Raw genomic sequence first — 19,498 nt, forward strand, 5'->3', positions numbered from 1 at the left:
AAGTGAATCACCTGGTACTATTTTTTCTTTGATGTTTCCACCAGACTTCAGGGCTCATGGCCTTGGAAGAGAGGGACCCCGATGCCCTGAAGCACAATGTGCTGCACCTACTGCTCAGAAACCCCCTGGGGCTCAGTTTTGGGGACTTCGCCGGGGCCTTTCACCGGCTGCATGGCTACCAGCTTCAAATCACTCGTCATGGGTACAGCTCGCTCAAGCAGTTTCTGGCTGAAATGAAGGACTTTGTGGTTGTGGAAGATGGTGACTCACAGGTCCCAGTCATAAAGCTAGCAAATGGATTCCATCTTGGTCACTGGGCTGAAGGAAGAGAGAATGGGGTGGACATCTCTGAAGGGCCAGCTTCGAGGTCAACAGATGAAGAAGACCCTGGAGGAGAAACAGGTAAATGTATACCTTACGTATTAAAGCCATTATTTATTAAGCTTATTAGTCACTTCTTTAACAACACAAAAGTAACTCAAAGCGGCTTACAGCAATAAATAGCATGCACATTAAAACCAGCTCCAAACAAAACAGAAAATCCAAGTCTGTGTTGTTGGAGACTGGCAGCCAAATTTAATTCTCCAATACAAATATTAGCTGTCTTTCTGAGTTAATAAGTAAATACAATTCTGGTTGGCCCTAGGACTCACATCTGCACTAAAACCCATCCATGGAGGAACATGGGAAGATCAGTATCATCCAAACTTGGGCTGTCCTGCAAAATATTCCATGAAAGATAGATTCAGACAACCAAATTCAGTACAACGTTGCTGGATGAGAATTGGCAATGTCCAGGAGGCTTTCAAGGTGGTGCTGAGGAGCCTTAATGCTGAGACTCATATAAGGATGTGGACAATCTGTTCTTAGCTTTCGGGATAGGGTTCCTGAGCCCAGGTACTGCCATAGCAGCATTCCAAGCATCAGGGAGGTGGCATAGAGGGGGAAGAGGGGGCTGGGGAGAAGCTTTCTGTCTAGCCTTTTTGCCAGTGGCAACAGTTACCACTTTCGTGAGGTAATGGAGTTTGGGGGATTATATGTGAATGGGTATGGAAGGGTGTAGCAGACAGGTAAGTGAATGGGAGGGGGGGTATGGAATAGTCTGGAGCCAGAGGGGGGAATGGTTATAGTGCTTAGCTCATTTTAAGGTTGAGCATTCTGGGTTCTTAAAGATGTCTTTCTAAAAATGAGTTGAGATCTGGATTGCTCTGTATCATATCACTGTCTCAAGGAATTTTGATTTGCAATCTGCATTGTTTGGCAGCTCTGGCAGGAGTCTTGGGGTTGCTCTTCAGTCTTCTAAAGAGGTATCACTCGGGTTTGAGGATTAAGAAACTACAGAAATTGTTTCTTGCTAGTTCTGGAATTGACCTAGAGAAGCTTAGCGTTCGTCGAGGCTATGTGGACACACTGGAATTTTTGGAACAGCGAATGCCGAATTTAAACATCACATACCAACAGAACAGACTCAGCTGCGTGGTTCAGCTTATTGAAGGTACAAGGCAAAGAAGCTGTATTTGAATTTTTTTTGGTGGGGAGAGATGGGGTTGTTTCTGATCTTCTCGATCATAATTATGTTAAAAAAGCAACTTGGGGGGTCGTAGTTGAAAGTTTTGACTGCCCACTTCATGTAAGATCCAGCCAGGTTCGACATTAGCAGCGCACCAGGCACATTTTGAGCCTAAATATTCTCTGTTTGCAAACAGCTCCAAAAGTCTGGGTAACATTTTTTGTGCTTGGCTGACACTCAAGGATTATTAAAATGTATGTGCTTTAAAGCCTTGGAAGTATTATGTTTAAAAAGACAATATGTTAACAATAAAGACTAGAGTGTTTTGAAAACTAAAGTATGGCACCAATATTGTAAACAGCAAATTAAACATGTACAGTATTAACAATTTATGCTAAAAATGTGATATTAACAATGTGCCACTTATGTGAATTGCGTATTAATTCATGCTTATCAAATTAATAAATAAAAAGTGTAGCCGACCCCCCCCCCCCCCGGTGGTGACTAGACATTCTGTTTCGGTCGCCCACAATCCAGGCCCCAGAAGCCATTTGGCTCCTAGCTTTTCTATCCCATTTTCTAACACTGGATCTAGCATAAGCTCAGTAAGCCAGGTTAAGGAAGCTGTGGCCCTCTAGATATGGTTGGACTTACAGCTCTCAGCAACCCAGCCAGCAGGACTGATAGCCATAAAATAATGAGAATTGTAGTCCAGCGACACCTGGAAGGCCACAGATTTTTCTACCCTCAATTTAGTATAATGTCCTGTTTCACATCTTGGCCTACCAGGTGTTTTTAGGAAGCCCATGAACAGGTTATGAAGGCAGTAGCCCTTTTCAGATGTTGACAGTTCCCCTCCCTCACCCACAACTGGTATTTAGAGGTATAGCACTTCTAAACCTTTAGGTTCGGTTTAGTTTTCATGGTTAATAGCTGTCGACTTGAATTTGTATTACCCTTTCCTTTGACTATCACCATCCTGCTTCCTTGAGAGCTTGTGTGTTAACCACAACACAGACAAACAATTTAAAATCTGAGGGGGCGGTTCCGGCTGTTGCTGTGTTGGATTTCCCCATCCATGTTGATGCAGAATTCATCCCCACTCCTAAGATTTATTAAGTGGAGTGAGGCCATATTATGAAGATTTGTTGCTGTTATTTGTAGACCAGTCAATGTACACTTTACAGAGATTCTTAAGCAATAATTACAGTTCCCTGTCCCAGAGAGTTCACAGGTTACATTTTTGTTAAGGACAAGAGACAAAGAGGGGTGGAGAGGGAAGAGGCCAGACTAACAGAGTGAAATGTGAAGGAAACGCAAAAGTAGAACTAAGGAGTCTTAGAACTGAGACGCTGAATACTAGGCCTTGACCGTTCAGCATGATTAAAAGAGTGCTCTGAGCATTATATTGAGTACTCTTTTCTCTACTGAGAACAAACTCCTGTGGCTCAAAATTTGCTTCCCCATATCCAGTTATTACGCAGATGCTGAGAAACTGATTCTGAAACTGCTTCCTGACTGATTTGATTTTTCTCCTATAGATCCCTCTGCACCTTTTTCTTCTGTCAGTACCGAGAACCTTGTGGAAGAACCAGCAAGCCAGACACCAGGTAAAACAGTGAGCTGCTTTGAGTAATGTTGCTGTGTGTGTAAGCGACAAATGACTTACACTTGGCAGGAGACTGGATCGTATGTCCTGTGCTTCCTAGGCCATGGCTTCAATCTCTGATTCTGCAGTAGTTCCGTCAAACTCCTTGCTAAAAGCAAGTTCCTGAACTCATTGTTGTTCATGGGGTATCCATTATCGGTTTCTTTCTAGCCATGCCTTTCTGCTTACCACACCTGCAGAATCCTGAGAGTGTCGTCATAGTGCAGGGTACAATAGACATGAGAAGTGAATCCACTGCTTTCATTTCAGATCTGTCAGCTGCCTTGGTGCCAATCCGGGCCGTCCTTGAATGCCATCCTAAGGGTCTGAAGGTGAAGAACCTGAAAAAGGCCCTGCTAGAGAATTGTGGATTTGACCTGGAGATGTTCCGCCGTGACCTGGGCTACAATGACACGGTGTCCTGCCTGCAGGATATTCCTGGTCTGATTCTCAGAAACAGCAATAGGAACCGGAATTGCGTCATCCAGCTCGAATCACGTAAGGCAAAGATCGAAATGTTATCACTTGTGAGTTCAACACCCCCCCCCCATTCTGTGACTGTTTTAGAGTGCCAGCCTCATTGTTGGCCTGGGCAAGGGTGTATGAATTGGCTTCAGGGAGAGTACGAGGGCAAGGCTGGGCTCGGTAAGATAGTCTTCAGAAGTAACAGCAATGAGGTAGGTTTTGTCACATGAGGCTCTCCAGTCTCCAGGTGTAGTGGTTAAGAGCGATAGACCTGTAATCTGGGGAACTGGGTTCGCGTCTCCGCTCCTCCACATGCAGCTGCTGGGTGACCTTGGGCTAGTCACACTTCTTTGAAGTCTCTCAGCCCCACTCACCTCACAGATTGTTTGTTGTGGGGGAGGAAGGGAAAGGAGAATGTTAGCCGCTTTGAGACTCCTTTGGGTAGTGATAAAGTGGGATATCAAATCCAAACTCTTCTTCTCTTCTTCAGTCTGCCTGGTATTTTGGCTGTCTCATATGCCTTCTTTTTCTTTCTGCAATTCCCATCTTTTAACCTGGCTCGCTGGTGATGTGCAAGCTGGATTTGTCTCTTGATAAGCAAAGAACTAGTAAAGCCTGCAAATAGTGTGCAGGCCATGACACGTGATTGGCTTATGTCATGTTACTCTGAGCACAGAAGGTATGTTTCATAACCTGTCTTTTTATATCACGTCCCAGGTCCTTCTAGCCCAGCTCCTTCCTTGGACTCGGATTTTTCTGTATGCAGCTCACATACCACAACTGATGGGCTAATGAGAAATAACTCCGGTAAGGCTGCCTAGGAATTCTGGATGCAGAGCTTTATCTACACTTGATCCATTAATTGCTCTGTGGGTACTAAAGCCCCATATGGGGCCAAAGATAGACTCTGGTGCCCTTCAAAAGCAGTTAGTTTGAAAGGACTGGGTTTGAATGGGGGAGGGGGGAGTCATGCAGCTGACCTATGCAGGGAGGATTCTCTCTTCTCCTCCCCCCTCATACACAAACACTCCTGATCTTTGCCTGAAGATTTTCCAAAAGCGGGATGCTAGATAGTTTGCCATAGATCGCATTAGTATATGGCAGCCTCAAGAAAATGTAACAGAAAAATGCCTGACCTGCAAAGTAGCCTAGTTCACCCCTGGGAGGTGGTTGGGGAACAATACTCAATGCTGCAGCACCCTGGCCTGACAGGAGTATCCCACCTTTTCAATGGCAAGAGTTGTTGTTGATGTGGCCCTTTCTGCCAAATGTGATCAGAGACTTCCTTTTCAGTCTGTCAGTTCAGTTAAGGTTTGCACAGTGGCTTACTGCTCATGGTTTATCAAGGGGAGCTAAACTGTAGGCCTACGTGTGACCACTTTTATCCTCACTCTGTCCCATGGCCTTCTGCTGTGTTTAAATCTGTTGGGTCCCTATTCTTTTCTTCAAGACCCACCTCAGCAATACCTTTGTTTTCTCCTCTGCTAGGTTCCCCTAGCCCTGTTCCCTCACTTGATGCTGGTTTCTCTGCCTGCAGCTTAAACTCTGTGCCCCAGACGCTGATGGGAAAGAAGTCTGGTAAGTTTTTGTTTTGAACCCTGAGGTTTTTTTGGTGCTGCAGGTAGCATCTGGAATGTGGTACATGGGTGGCTTGTCCTCTTCATTTTGAATTGTGACTCCACTCAACCCCAACCACCACCCCACCTATGCTTAATCTTATCCCCACTACTTCAATCCCAAGTCTGTTTAATGTAGATCTTAAGCACTCTAAGTGTGGATAGGTACTTTGCTTCTCTTCATGCAACTCCTAGTTTACAGAGGGAATTCCAGAAATTGCAGCAACCTGAAACATGGCGTCTCAAAATGGCCACCCTGTTGGGGGAAGACTTGGCACCAATAGTCAAGCACTTGGGAGTTTTTCTTATCAGAGGAGACATACAGATATACCCGCCTGGGGGTAAACACCTCCATGTTAGAGATGTAACAAGTCTCCCATTTCAGGTATGTCTCTAGGGCTCTGCCTTTTCTAGCCCATTGCAGCTTTCAGTCAAATTACCTCTCAGAGATGTGACTCTTAGCACATGACTCTGGGCCATTTTTGAAAACCCGAGGCAACAGATGAAGCACTTTCAGCAGTGGGGAACTCCACACTCTGATGGGTCTACAGTGCCTTTCCCACCCAGGCTACCTAACTAGGCTTCAGTTAGGGAGACAAAGTTGCCCGATCCATTCCACCTCCACCCCTGAAAAGCCCAAGTATCAGCCAGAGCTCCTCAAAAGCACTGACACTGCAGAGCAGGTAGCATAGAATAGGAAGTCTGTTATTTTTCCAGTTGCCAGAGGTGAAGATTATGAGGCTAGTCTGTATACGATGTCTGTTGGGACAACTGGGAGGAGTCTTCCACATCTGTCCACTTGATGAGAAGGGGGACTGCATTCTCCATTCTCTATACCGAGTACAGCTACGTAGTAGCTATAGAGAACTAGTATAGGATGACAATTGGCAGCCTAAGCAAATCTCACCCTGGTCATGTGTTAACTAAGTGTCCTGCAGCCTAAGTTTCTTGCAGCCTGAGCCCCAATTCTCCAGTGTGGAGATAAGTAGTATCAACATGATTCACTAGGTTGAAATAGTACATCCTTCCTTTTCAGACCTGGCTGCTGCCTTGGTGCCAATCCTTGATGTTCTTGGAAACCATCCCGCTGGTCTGAATATAAAGACACTGAAGGAAAACCTAGAGAAGAAGCATGGGTTTGACCTAGAGACTTTCAGCCAAGATTTGGGGTATAAAGACGTAATGTATTGCCTCCTGGATGTGCCGGGCCTTCGCTACTCTTTCACAAATGGCAAGTGGCCCGACAACTGTGTGGTTCAACTTCTCTCCACTAGTCTTGGGCTCCCCCCTGTCACATTCGGTGCCGGTCCCTCTTTGGATAAATCTCCATCTTGCAAAGGATCAAACACCCTGTCTCAAGACTTAAAGGAAACAAAGCCAGGTGAGATGTCTCTGACGGTGAGGCCTAATAACATGTTCCTTTAAAAACCCCTCAAACCATAGACATTTTAAAGTTTGTGGTATGGTTGCCATACGTCCGGGAAATCCTGGGCATGTCCTCTTTTGGGGGACCAACATGCCTATCTGGGGGGATTTTTACATTTCAAAAGAAATGTATAGTTTTTTTTGATGGGGGTATTTTTATTTTATTTTTGGGCTTGTGTTGCTTGGGCAGGGGCTGCTCCGCATGCAACAGCTGCTGCCAGCCTGAGGAGGGAAAGAGTACGCACCTATTTCTCTGGCTTGGGCTGGCCTCTTTTTTGCTCTTCAAGATATGGCAACCATAGTTCTTTGGAGCTTAAGTACTGAAGTATATTGTAGTCATGCTCATAACTTTCTGTAAATTGCCGTTATACTGATCCCAAGGGTTTCTTTGCTTTTTTTCTTTTTGGCCAAACTGTGACTAACTTACTTATATGCCACTATATATTTTACTAACTTTATATCGCACCTTTCCTCCAGGGAGCTTAAGGTGTCATGGTTCTCTTCCTTCCCACTTGTATCATCACAACAACCCTGTGAGGTAGGTTAGGCTGAGAGATTGTGGCTGAGAGGGATTTGAACCCAGGTCTCCCAGGTCCAACACCCTGGGTCCAGGTGCAGAAGGAGACAGGACCAAACTGGCATATTTCTATCAAATGGTGTAGGGTTTTTTTGAAATTTGAAAAAAAGCAGAAAAATTGGATTTCCATCTTCCTTTCTCTTCCAGCTTCCTGCCTTTCCACTGTGCCCCAGTCCTGTGCTTCTGTCCCCTTAAATGTGCAACGGCCTGCTGGGAAATCAAAACCCGTGAACCAAAATGTGCTTAAAAAAAAGCCTGGTAAGGCTGCATTTAACTCTGGAGGATTCTGGGTCTGGGTGCAGAAAGAGCACAGAGGTCTGACAGAGGGAGTGAGAGTGTAAAGGCCAGCTAGAGTATTTGTATCACATCCACCATTGATTTGTATGCCTTGGCATTGGGTGAAGTATATCTCTGCAGTCGTGGGACTTGCTTCTGTGTTCTGTGCATATTGGTGTTTGTGCAGGATCACAATTGTGAGTACAGTCCCAGGTATGTTTATTCAGAAATAGACCCTTTCTGCTTACTCTTGCAACCGTAAAGACTAGAAACCTTTGACGTTTTTAGTTGTAAGATTCCTCATGCTTTATAGAATCATAGAATCCGTGGTACACACTGTTCTGGCTTGATTTACTGGTGAAGTAGAGTACGGTCAAACCTTGGTTTCCGAATGGCTTAGTTGCCAAACAAATTGGCTCCTCAATGCCTCAAACCTGGTAGTAGGTTTTCCAGTTTGCGAACATTTTTTGGAAACCGAACATCCGACGTGGCTTCCATTTGAGTGCAGGAAGCTTCTGCAGCCAATTGGAAGCTTCACTTTGGTTTTTGAACAGTTTCAGGAGTTGAACAGACTCCCAAAATGGATTAAGTTCGAGAACCGAAGTACCATTGTAGTCAGAATGGCAGAGTAGGATTGGGGAGTCCCAGGTTCATTTCCCCACCCAGTCATGAAACTCACTGTGTGACTTTGGTCAATTTCTCAGCCTTACAGTAATAACACTGACCTCACAAGGTTCCTGTAAGGTTGAAAATGGTGAGAGATCCTTGGGAGATTTAGTTATTCTTGGAGTTGTTGGCATCCGTCTGTCTCTAGAGACAACGGAGTGCACCTCAAGCCTGGGCAGTGTGTATGGAGGTCCTGGGATACCCAGATAACAAGACCCCCACCCCCTTGGCCTTGCTGATATGGTCCATAGGAAAGCAGAGCAAAACATTTGACACCAGCTTGGTTGCAGGAGTTGCCAGAATGAAGCATAAAAGACGCCATCCAACCATCTTAGCAACTCCAGATTTGTGTAGGGTTTACCCCTTAGCCTTTTCTTCTCCCTGAAATCAATGGCACAGGTCTGGTGATGGCTTAGTCCTTCAATTGTAGAAGAATATTGGCCTCTTCCTGATCGGTAACACTCCCAAAGTGTATTGACATTTTAAAGAAAACATTGTGTTAATATTTGACTCGGTGCACAGATTTTTTCTGAGGTTTATTTAACAGGATTAGATTTCTCAAAGTAGTTTGTGACATTTTATAAAATAGAACCAATATGCCAGGAATCCTAAGAACTAAAGTGAAACAAAACAGCAAGCTTGGCTGGAGCAGGAGCAGCACCATATCTTTCTTCCCAGTTGCTTTTCCTTTGCCCCATCTTTGCTTGCTGCTGCTACCTCACCCTAGTCTTCATGCTAATATGTTTTTCCCCTCCTCTAGCTTCGCTGACAGATGTCTTGGCATTACTCACCAACCTCATAGGCACATACAGCGAAGGTCTGAGGGTTGAGAAAGTGCAGGAGCTCCTGCTGGCCAAAAACAAAATTGACCTGGAGAAGTTCAGCATCGCCCAAGGACACAAGGACACACTGGAGTTTTTGGAGCGTCAAATGCCTAACTTAAACATCAGATACCGAGAGGACAGATTTAAATGTGTTGTTTCGATTGGATCAGGTGAATTTTGGAGGGGGAAAGATTGACTGCAACATTCCACTCCCGTGTTGCCTGGGATAGACAGCAAAGCTAGATTGCATTTTGGTTCCTGGTCTCGTAACTACCACATCTTAATTCTTTCCTGAGCCAGAACCAAACAGGAGATGAGACTCAATGCTCCTTTGCTCTAAAGTTGCATTCTTTCCTGGGACTTACTGAATATAGTGGGACTTCACAATGCAATTCAAATGACTCAGAAGTAAGTCACAAGAATTATATACCATTGCAGCCATGGGGTTTATTTTTAAAAAACCAACAAATTGCCAAATGATATATTATTCCATAAGCAGATATATTATTCCAATATCCGATTCAGTCATTATCACCACCAGCAATTTACTTTTGCTCATCTATTCATAGAGTTGATTTAATTTGTCAGCTTTGGTCATCTGGTGAAATAACTTCCTTCAAATCGAACCAATAATCGTTAGCTCTCAGTTGGTCTCTCAGTTGCATTGGGAAAGTCCAGTTTGTCTGAAATCAGGCATAAGTAAGCCTAACCTCAGGTTGTTAGGAAGGCTCCTGAATCAACACTGCCCCCTTCCCTTACTCCAACTTAGGAAAAAGCAAAACGAAAAGGAAGCAGAAAAAGAAAACGGCAAAATGTAAGTCGAAGTCAGAAAAGTCTGCAATGCTACTGTCAAATTCAGCATAATTTCTGCATGCCTCCCAGTAATGGCTAGTTCATGGAACAACCATCTGTTCTGTTCTGTTTTTCGCCTCAAACCTGGATGTTTTTTCTTTTTGGGATGTTTTTGGGTGACTTCTGGGTTTGGTCCAATGCATGGGTGTGCGGTTGCACACTCATTGGACAGGCGTAAAACAGTTGTGGCCTGTACCTGACTTTAGATGCACAACTCTACCTTCACTGGTCATGGAATCTTTTGGGTTGGAAGGAAATCAACTGCTTGTCAGTGCAGGAAATCAACTACAGTATTCCTGATAATGTGGCCATCCAGCCTCTGCTTCATTAGAGAAAGAGAAATATAATAATAATAATAATTTATTATTTGTACCCTGCCCATCTGGCTGGGTTTCCCCAGCCACTCTGGGCGGCTTCCATAGAAACCAGAAATACACTAAAATATCACACATTAAAAACTTCCCTGAACAGGGCTACCTTAAGATGTCTTCTGAATGTCAGGTAGTTATTTATCACTTTGACATCTGATGGGAGGGCGTTCCACAGGGCGGGCGCCACTACTGAGAAGGCCCTCTGCCTGGTTCCTTGTAGCTTTGCTTCTCGCAATGAGGGAACCGCCAGAAGGCCCTCAGCACTGGACCTCAGCGTCCGGGCAGAACGATGGGGGTGGAGACTGCTTGGACTATGTAAACATCCCTCCTGGTTAATATGACTATTTCTGTTCCTCTCTTCTCGTTTAGGTCCTGGTGTTAAGACTGCCCCTCCTCTGCTGGTTGCCCCTGTGCCTCTCTTGCATCCAGCAAAAGTGGTCCAGCAAGCAAACTGTGCACCAGGTAAATCTCCAAGGTGACTCCTTTCTGTTCTCACCCATGCAGGGATGGTGATGCAGGAGAACAATAGTTTAAGTCACAGAGAGCACAGTTTGTACTGACAGACAAATTGAGCTAACTTCCTAAGATGGTTTACAGAGATGATTTATTTTCTGTAGATGGTAAGTAATCTGGAAATCCATCTTGCTTGCTAGGGCATGTGTTGACTGTTATGAGGTCTTCAAAAGATGAAACAAGTTGCTGCTTCTTAATAAGTCTTAGTCATCCTTAGACATAGCACTAGCATCATTCTATAATGCTTAAAGAATGGTTCTTTAAAGACCAAAGGTCACCATAATTCACATTATTATGGTGGTCATTAATGTGGTCATTAATTTGACCACACATAGTAAGAAAATCTAGGCAGGATACAACATAACTTATAATTGGATCCAGTCAATGCAAGGAGATCAATGGGATACTATCTCGGAGTGGTATTCAGGCAAGTTTTATTCAGGGTAGAGCCATGGAAATTAATGATCACGACGTAAGTTACATCCATTAATTTCAGCGGGTCAGTTTTGAGTAAAACCACCGTCTCTATGCAGCTGTCTCTGTGCCATTTAAACTTACAGTGGACATTCTTTTAAGGATGGTTGCAGCTGCCATTTGGGTATTGAAAGGGTTTTGTAATATATTGGCATTAATCGGGGCACAGGGCAGGATTCTGTTGTAGCTGGTAACTCATTAAAAGGTTGCCAGAACAAACAATTTGTCTGGCTAGAACAAATACAATGTTTTTGCTCGTGGATTCCTTTGTAGTCAAACTGTCCTTCTCAGAGTCTTAGCTGACCTTGGAACATGGAGATTCCATAGGCAAATAACAGAGAGATGACAGAAGACCAAGGGGAAAACTAGGAAATAGATAGTTAACACAGGAGGACTAAGATGCGCACAGTTCAGTGGTTTGTTCAAATTTCTTCACGTCAATGAATTTTTTGGCAAGGTTACATAGAAACATTGGAAGCTGTCCTCTACCAAGACCGATCATTTGGACCATCTCGTTCAGTATTGTCTACTGATCCATCAGTTCTCCAGGATTTCAGGCAGGAGTATTTTTCCAGGCTTCCTGAAGATGCTGGGGATTATTATTATTATACTGCCCTTCATCCAAGGATCACAGGGTGGGTTACAATATAAAAACACAAATTCAGGAGTACCCAATGTGGTGCCTTGCATATGTTTTGAGCTACAGCTCCCATCATACCTGGCCAGCAGCAAAACTGGCTGGATCTGATGGAAATTGTAATCCACAACATCTGGAAAGCACTGAATCCCTTCAGGGCTGCCAACTCTCCTGTAAACCTACCCGTGAAGGCTCTTTGTGTGCTCCCATCCTATGAAGCATCGTTGGTACCAACAAGCTTCTTTGGATCGGCATCAAAGCTGTGGAATTTTCTCCCCTTCAGAAGTTCACCTTTCTCTTTATTGACTTTTTGATCCCAAGTCACAGCAGCTGTCTGCTCTTGTGCCTTGTGTTCTGATTGGTGGTGTTGCTGTTACCAGCAGGGTGTCTTTAAAACCATATAGATAGATATATGTAGTACTACGTTGGGGGATTTCGGCAGAGACATTAGTTACAAATATTTTTCAACAAATAAACATCCTCTGTCGACTGACTCAGCAGTAATGGCCTCCTTCTCTTTTTTCTTAGACTTTGGTGGCATCTTTAAGCCTTCGTTCAACGTCTGCACTCCCTCTGGAAATAAATCACAGAATTGGAGCCCGCCTGTTCCAGCTGCTTTTGTGTCCCCAGGAGTGCAGAACTGGCTCAACAACAGCAGCATGCATGTCCCATCTGCCACTTTCCCATTTTTTCCACCCTCCCAGGAGCCTCGTAGTGCTTTGTCAAGCAAGGCCAACAGTTCCTTCCAGGCTCCCTTCAGCATTCTTCCACATCAGCCACCTCCCTCCGGCATTCTTCCACATCAGCCACCTCCCTCCGGCATTCTTCTCCATCAGCCAAGTGCATGGCAGTCTGGTGGGCCATCACCACCAGCCAAAGAGGTACACTCACGGGATAACCAGCTGCCCAGAGAATCCAACTTGAGGAACTCACAGCCTTCTAAGGACCTGGAAGAACTGAAACAGCGGGTGGCCCACATCCTGGCCATGCACCCCGAGGGCATGTCGCTCTTCCAGTTCCGTGCTGCCTACAGCACTGCCTATCAGCAGCACCTGCCACTTGGCAATGCTTCCTCTGCCAAACAGTGCCTGCTGGAGATGCCTGATATTGTTCGACTGGAGGGCTGTGGAGTCCAAACATTGCTACTACCTGTGTCTGCTAAAGCGTCACCTGTCAAATCCAGTAAGTGCTTTTCATTTGCAGCTTCTTTTGCTCTCTTTATTATGATTTCCATATTGTTTGCAATATAGATCTAATTTTTGCCAACCACCATGAGATTTTTGGAGGGAAGGGGGGTGGGTTTGGGATGGGTTTTCGGAAGACTTATGTGTGTGAATTTGTTTGGTGTGTGGAGATCAGTTCCCGCTGATCTTCGCTAAGGCTCTATTCCGATGGCATGAGTATCATGACGGCTGGCAGATTCTTCTTATCTGCTGCAGCCTTCATCCGCCTTCACAGCCATTGTAACATACTGCTTGTTATCTTCTGCCTGTTCTGCCTCCGAAGACTTCTTGGATCATTCTTTGTCTAGCTTCTCCCCTTTGACCACGTTGGGTGACCCAACTGGGAGTGTGACTCCCAATGGCATTGCTCACAAGGATCATGGGAGCATGCAAGCCCACTCACCATGACAAGGTGATGATTCTGTGAGTGAATTGGCCTCCACAGTCATTTACTGACACTCCATTAAGACCACATTCATGGAAGACACTCTTGCTTGGCTAGGAGTGATCATCAAAGAGAAAGAAATATCAAGTTTAAAAATGAACAAACGGTTCCCCTGCTAACAGAATCTAGATTCCCAAGCTTACTCCAGTTTTTCCATATGAGGTTTCAAGAAAGAACCACTTGACCTTTCTGTTTTCCCCCTCCTCTTTCTAACTGCAGCTGTGACCCTTCTCTCTTAACAGTAAATATTGTTGTTGTTTCAGATCAGCCTGTCCCATCTGAAGTGGAAAGTGCTGCAGTGGCTCCTTGTCAGTCGCTGCCCCAAACGATGGCATCAGCTGAACCTGTAGTAAGTCGCAAGCCTACCCCTCTTCCCAAGGCTCCAGGGGTACCAGAGCCCCACTCCACTTTCCTCCGGGCTTCAAACCCCCTCAAAAAGCAAGGTGATAAGGAGTCCTGCATTCTACCCAAGGGCCATCTCAAGGAGATACCAAAAACAGTATCTCCTTTGCAAGAGCACGAGAGGGCCACAGCCAGTTCGAGAGACCTTTCAGGCCATCCTGATTTGTCCAAAGTGCAAGACTCTTCAGTGACTCCTGACCACTCCCCACCTAAAAACAAGCCTTTGGTTGTTCCCAAGTTTTCTCCAAAGACTGCACTTCACAAGCCTCAGCCCCATCTCTCTCTCCTCCAGCCTTCTGAATGTCTTGGACCACCAGCTAACAAGGAAATTAGTACTTTACCTGGGACTCCCAAACCAGTAGCTCCTGTGGGAGAGATGACATTCAAGCTAATAGACACTCCCAACTCTCCTGTAGTTTACCCAGTGGATTTCCAAGCCACCAGAAGGGATGAAAATTTGAAATCTGACAGCATTGGCTCCAGGCCTGCACATCTGGGTAACCATTGGTTTTTTAACAATACTACACCACCTCCCTCCATCTTTCAGCCTGTCTCTACGGGTCCTGGAGCATGGGCTCAGCCAGTTGTATACCCGCCCGTCACATTTAGTCCAGAGATGCCTCCTCTCTACCCAGCACCATTCCTACCAGTTTCTGTAAAACCCTCTGGGATCCAGTTTCAGAAGACTCCACCACATACTCTGCCAGCCCAACCTGTGCCTCCAGCCTGCCAGACTCAGCCTCCCACCCAAATTCAGCAGCAGAGGTCCTATGCTTCTGCAGTTTTGGGACAAGATTCCATTTTTCAGGAGCAGGTACCACCCAGAACCGCAGGACTCCCCCATAGTTTGACTCCAGCAGGGACGGTTCCTACTTCCTTACCTTCTCAAAACGCATCTAGCCTCCACTCACCCAAATCTCGGACTGTCCACCAATCAGAATGCCACCACCGTACATGGCTAGATGGTCTGCAGCACAGTTCTGTCCCTGTGGCAGATCAAAATCTTGTGGCTGCACCCTCAGACAAAGTACCTTCTAAGTCTCCAACATGCACACATTGGGGGAAGTACGATGGTGTGGACTCTCCTGTAACCTCAAGCATGCAGCCGCTCAGTTCGCAGTCTGCTTCTACCAGCTCAACCCAGCAGTCCTCTGGATCTTATGCTGCTGTTAGTCCTAGCACTAATTCTGACGCTTTGCCTTCTGACTCTTGGCCCTTGGTGCATCAGCAAAAAATTGTTAGCAAGAACTATGCCATAAGCTCCTCAAGCACAGGACCTGCAAGCTCACCACCTTCCCCTCTAGAAACCACCACCACGCCACCTCTGCAGCCGCCGGGCACCTCTTCTTGGATCAGTGGTAATTCTGATGCTCTGTGCTCCGAGTCTTGGGCCCTCATCAGCCAGCAACGGTATGTTAGTGTGACCTCAAGCACAAGAACAGCACACCCATCCCCTTCACCTGTGGAAACCATGACCACCCTATCCTGGCAGCCCTCATCATATACTTCACCTGGAACGAACAGAAATTTGGATGCTTCCAAGCCTCAGGCCCTAATGCACCAGCACCAGCATGCTAGTTTGAGCTCCTCCGTGACCACTGCAAGCTCACAATCGACGAAATCACCACCTTCCCCTCGAGAAACCAGCACCCCAGCCCTACAGCCCTCCTATGCTTTTCATGCCAGCATGGATTATGGTTCTCCTAGCCAAAATCTGCCCACGGTTTCCAAAGAAGCTGAGCAGAAGCAGGGCAGTCCTCGTGCCTCTTTGCTAGGAAAACCAACAACTTATTCATTTACTCCCCCAAGCAGTCCTCCTCCCAAAAACTTTGATAAATGCATTCTCCTGTAATAGCAAGCATTAAGGAAGTGTTTTGTGGAATCATTCACACCCAGAGGTGTTTTTCTCCCCCTCCTTCCCCAGGGTGGAGGGTAGGAATGACATACCAGGTGGGCTGAGTGCATTCAGACCCTGTAAGCAAAAACCTCTTGTGCCCTGTTTGCCTACCTAGTAAATGCCAGGTGTAGGGAATCTTGGCTTGTGCCTGGATGTTGGCAATCTGTTCCCAGGGAATTGCAATTTCAGTTCCTGAAATTCCATCCTGTGGCACAGCTTTTTCTATCTGCATCCTGTGCTCAAGCATAAAATGGGAGTGCAAGAAGAGCCTATGGGGACAGAGTGACCTTGAAGCCCAAAATGATGAAAGGATGACACAGGCTTCTTTTACAAACAATGTCTTATAGATAGGCCAGTGTGTATTCCTTTCTTGACCAACGTAATGCAATGTTCAAAGTTTCAGACTAGGTTCAAATTGCCACTAAACTACAAAGACCGAGGTTCAAGTTGCCATTCAGCTATGTAGGTTGTTACAATCTCTTGGGCCAGTCATTCCTCCTAACAGTATGGTTGTGAGGATTTTTTAAAAATGGGAATATCTGTGCTGCCCTGAGCTTGGAGGAAAGGTAAGGTAAAAATTAAATAAGAAAAGTTTTTTAATAATGTTCTCTGAATTTCAATTCCATGACTATACATTATGCAGATGAAGCAAACAGCACAGAGTTGCTTATATTGCATAATTTCTCAGTTGATGGGGAAGGACAAGAAACAGATTACTGATCCCTTGAAACCCTTGTCAGCCCCTTTTAGGCTTCTGAGATTTTATCTGGCATTGCCTGCACGTCTCCAATATTATTTTTACAGCAATATGGACTACAAACTTCTCTTTTTAAAAAAACAACAACACCGCCACTTTAGATTTTTAGGGTATGAAATGCTGTCTTCAATATACAGCCTGGCTGAAAGGCGTGTCTACTAAGTCGTCTTCAAACCCTATTACTGGAAACAAAGAGATTGCAGCATCAATTAACTGTTCTAATCACTGGAAGAAGTGGTGGTAGTGGTGTATCATTGATGCATATTTTAATAACTGAAGTAATTTGAAATACTTGTATCAACCATAAATAAAGAATATCTTGGAATGTAGATGGGAAAGAATAAAAGAGTGAAATATTGCTGAGAATTAAGTGGTACTTTAAATAAACAACTTTGAAAGCAATGTCTTCATTAGGTATAAGAGATACTGCTATTTATTTGTTAACTGCAACAAGGGCTGTTCTGGTTATTAAGTGATCCTCTTCTGAGTCAAGATTTACTACTTAGTAAACCTTGAGAAACTGCCTCATAAAAGATTGGTGGGTTAAGATGTGCTTATATAGGAAATATTTAGAAAGACTTGAACTCATTCCAGATAAACAACTTTTATGCATGAAATTATGAGTATCAGTTTAGCTTATTACCCCCTCCCCCTTCTTGTGAGCACAAATTTAATGCAGTATTAATACTAGCACACTCCCATCATTAGGGCCAACAATTTCATCTACTCTCTGATAATAGGCTGTAGCTTTTAGGTCTATGAAACTTACTCTATTGAGCTAATGCTAACCAGAAAGAACTAGGAACAGACCTGGAGTAAAATAAATTGGAAAGCTTAATTACAATCACTAAAGAAATGATGGAAGTATGCAGACTCGGCAATAGCTAAGAACAAAATAAAATATATAAATGAAACAGAGTAGTCTATAAAAAAAGCACCATAACTGACACAAAGAAACCAAGTAGGTAGTTTACCAATTGTTTGCCACTGTCTTGTTTCAAGGGACTATGGAGTGTGCTGCTGGGGATGAAGTCAAACTGCTGGAGAATCACAGCTCTTGCTGTGGCTATAGAGACCAGTAGCTTGTAACTGCTGCTTACATTATGTTTTTGCTGCTCTGTATGGAGGTCCTGGGATGCCCAGACTACAAGACTTCACTGATTTGGTCCAAAGGAAAGCAGAGCAATGCATTTGGCACCAGCGTGGCTGCAGGAGTTGCCTGAAGGAGGCATGCAAGGCCCCATCCAATCATTTTAGGGACTCCACTCCAGATTTGTGCAGGGTTTACTCCTTAGCCTTTTCCTCAGCCAAAGATGTCCTGCAAGGTAGTAGGTACAGATTTTTCCTCAGGATTTACTCGGGAAGTCTTTCTCATGAATGGGTATAGCTGCAAGGCAGGCAGAGGTTTAGGATCAGTTTTCCTTCTGAATGAGCTACCTTCCCAGGTTGGTGAGCCCCATTTGCCAATCATTTCCTTCTGCATGTGGAGTAACCACCTTCTTGATCATTGGACCCACTATTGGTCTCCTCTACTCAATCCATTGGAGCCTGTCTTCGCATGCAAGGGAAGCTCCTAACTCACTGAGGGTTTCTTCTTTGGCGATCGCTTGTAGCCGAGTAAGAACATGAACATGGTTTTAACAGTGAGTCCGTAAGTGACTGTAGAGGCCAATCCTGGATCCACACGTCCTTCCACAGTGGGGGCATAGGTTTCTGGGTGGGAGTTGATCATGGTGTTTGGAAAGTGTGTCTTCCTCTTAGAACGTTTCTCCCTTTCGTCCTGAGTTTGAGCATCTTCAAAGCCCATGACACCTTTGGTAAAGGTTGTACTCCAATTGGAGCGCTTGCAGGCCAGTGTTTCCCAGTTGTCGGTGTTGTCGGCTACATTTTTAAAAGATTTGCCTTGAGAGTTTTTAAACCTCTTTTGTTGACCACCAGCATTATGCTTTCCACTTTTAAGTTCGGAGTAGAGTAGTTGCTTTGGAAGATGATAATTGGGCATCCGCACAGCATGACCAGTCTAACGAATTTGATGTTGAAGAATCATTGCTTGGACATGGGTGATCTTTGCTGCTTCCAGTACACTGGCATTAGTTCGCCTGTCTTCCCAGGTGATGTGTGAAATTTTTTGCAGACACTATTGGTGGAATCTTTCGAGGAGTTGGAGAAAGTGGTCAACGTTTCACAAACATACAGTAAGGTTGGTAGTATTGTACAATAGCTTTGTAAACAAGCATTTTGGTTTCCCTGAGAATGTCCCGGTCCTCAAACACTCCACTTCAATCAGGAGAAAGCTGCTGAGGGTTGGAGACCCATTGGCTACCCTCACCTGGTTTAGCTGACCAGTCGAAGCTTTTTTCCCAGGGTGTAGATGCTGTCACATGCTGACAGCTTCTCGGAGCTGCAGGTGAGAGCCAAGTGCAGGATGAGGAATAAAGGTGGACAAACTACCTCAGAAGGAGCATGGTGTGTCCCCCACTAGAGATACTTTTGTTGTTTAGTCGTGTCTGACTCTTCGTGCCCCCATGGACTAGAGCATGCCAGGCACTCCTGTCATCCACTGCCTCCCACAGTGGTCAAATTCATGTTAGTATCTTTGAGAACACACACTAAGCATCTCGTCCTCTGGTGTATTCTTCTTGTGCCCTCAATCCTTCCCAGCATCAGGGTCTTCTCATGAGGTGGCCAAAGTATTGGCGCCTCAGCTCCCTCTCCAAGGGAGACAAGATACTGCCCCTCCCCTAACACCCCATACACCCCCAAGAAACGTGGAAGCAGGAGATGTCACAGGTTACCTTAGTGACTGAGGCAATAATTAATGTATATTACTAACCCCTGATTTCAACCCTCCTAGAAACCTTTTCCAGCTCATACTGGTTTAAAATCATTCAGAGTAATTGAATTGAGACCCATTTGTATC

At 45.0% G+C, this 19,498-nt stretch overlaps 1 protein-coding gene across 3 annotated transcripts in view; it reads left to right on the forward strand.

Annotated features, from left to right (window-relative positions):
- LOC309327436 (uncharacterized protein) overlaps positions 1–16,944 on the forward strand; it is a 32,630-nt gene extending 15,686 nt beyond the window's left edge. Inside the window, exons 3-15 of one of the 3 annotated variants that reach the window (XM_081836698.1) lie at positions 45–402; positions 1,265–1,495; positions 3,052–3,120; positions 3,429–3,656; positions 4,341–4,430; positions 5,112–5,201; positions 6,276–6,620; positions 7,389–7,499; positions 8,944–9,177; positions 9,777–9,821; positions 10,600–10,692; positions 12,383–13,036; positions 13,786–16,944. In XM_081836698.1, the coding sequence (XP_081692824.1) occupies positions 57–402; positions 1,265–1,495; positions 3,052–3,120; positions 3,429–3,656; positions 4,341–4,430; positions 5,112–5,201; positions 6,276–6,620; positions 7,389–7,499; positions 8,944–9,177; positions 9,777–9,821; positions 10,600–10,692; positions 12,383–13,036; positions 13,786–15,776 (4,527 nt within the window). In that variant the 5' untranslated portion in view covers positions 45–56 and the 3' untranslated portion in view covers positions 15,777–16,944. Of the gene's footprint in view, positions 1–44; positions 403–445; positions 811–1,264; positions 1,496–3,051; positions 3,121–3,428; positions 3,657–4,340; positions 4,431–5,111; positions 5,202–6,275; positions 6,621–7,388; positions 7,500–8,943; positions 9,178–9,776; positions 9,822–10,599; positions 10,693–12,382; positions 13,037–13,785 lie in introns of those variants that run through there. The other 2 variants (XM_081836700.1, XM_081836699.1) reach the window with 2 other exon arrangements.
- The last annotated feature ends 2,554 nt before the right edge of the window (positions 16,945–19,498 follow it).

The sequence above is a fragment of the Podarcis erhardii genome (genome assembly GCF_964252035.2).
Source record: "Podarcis erhardii genome assembly, chromosome: 13".
Lineage (NCBI taxonomy): Eukaryota > Metazoa > Chordata > Lepidosauria > Squamata > Lacertidae > Podarcis > Podarcis erhardii.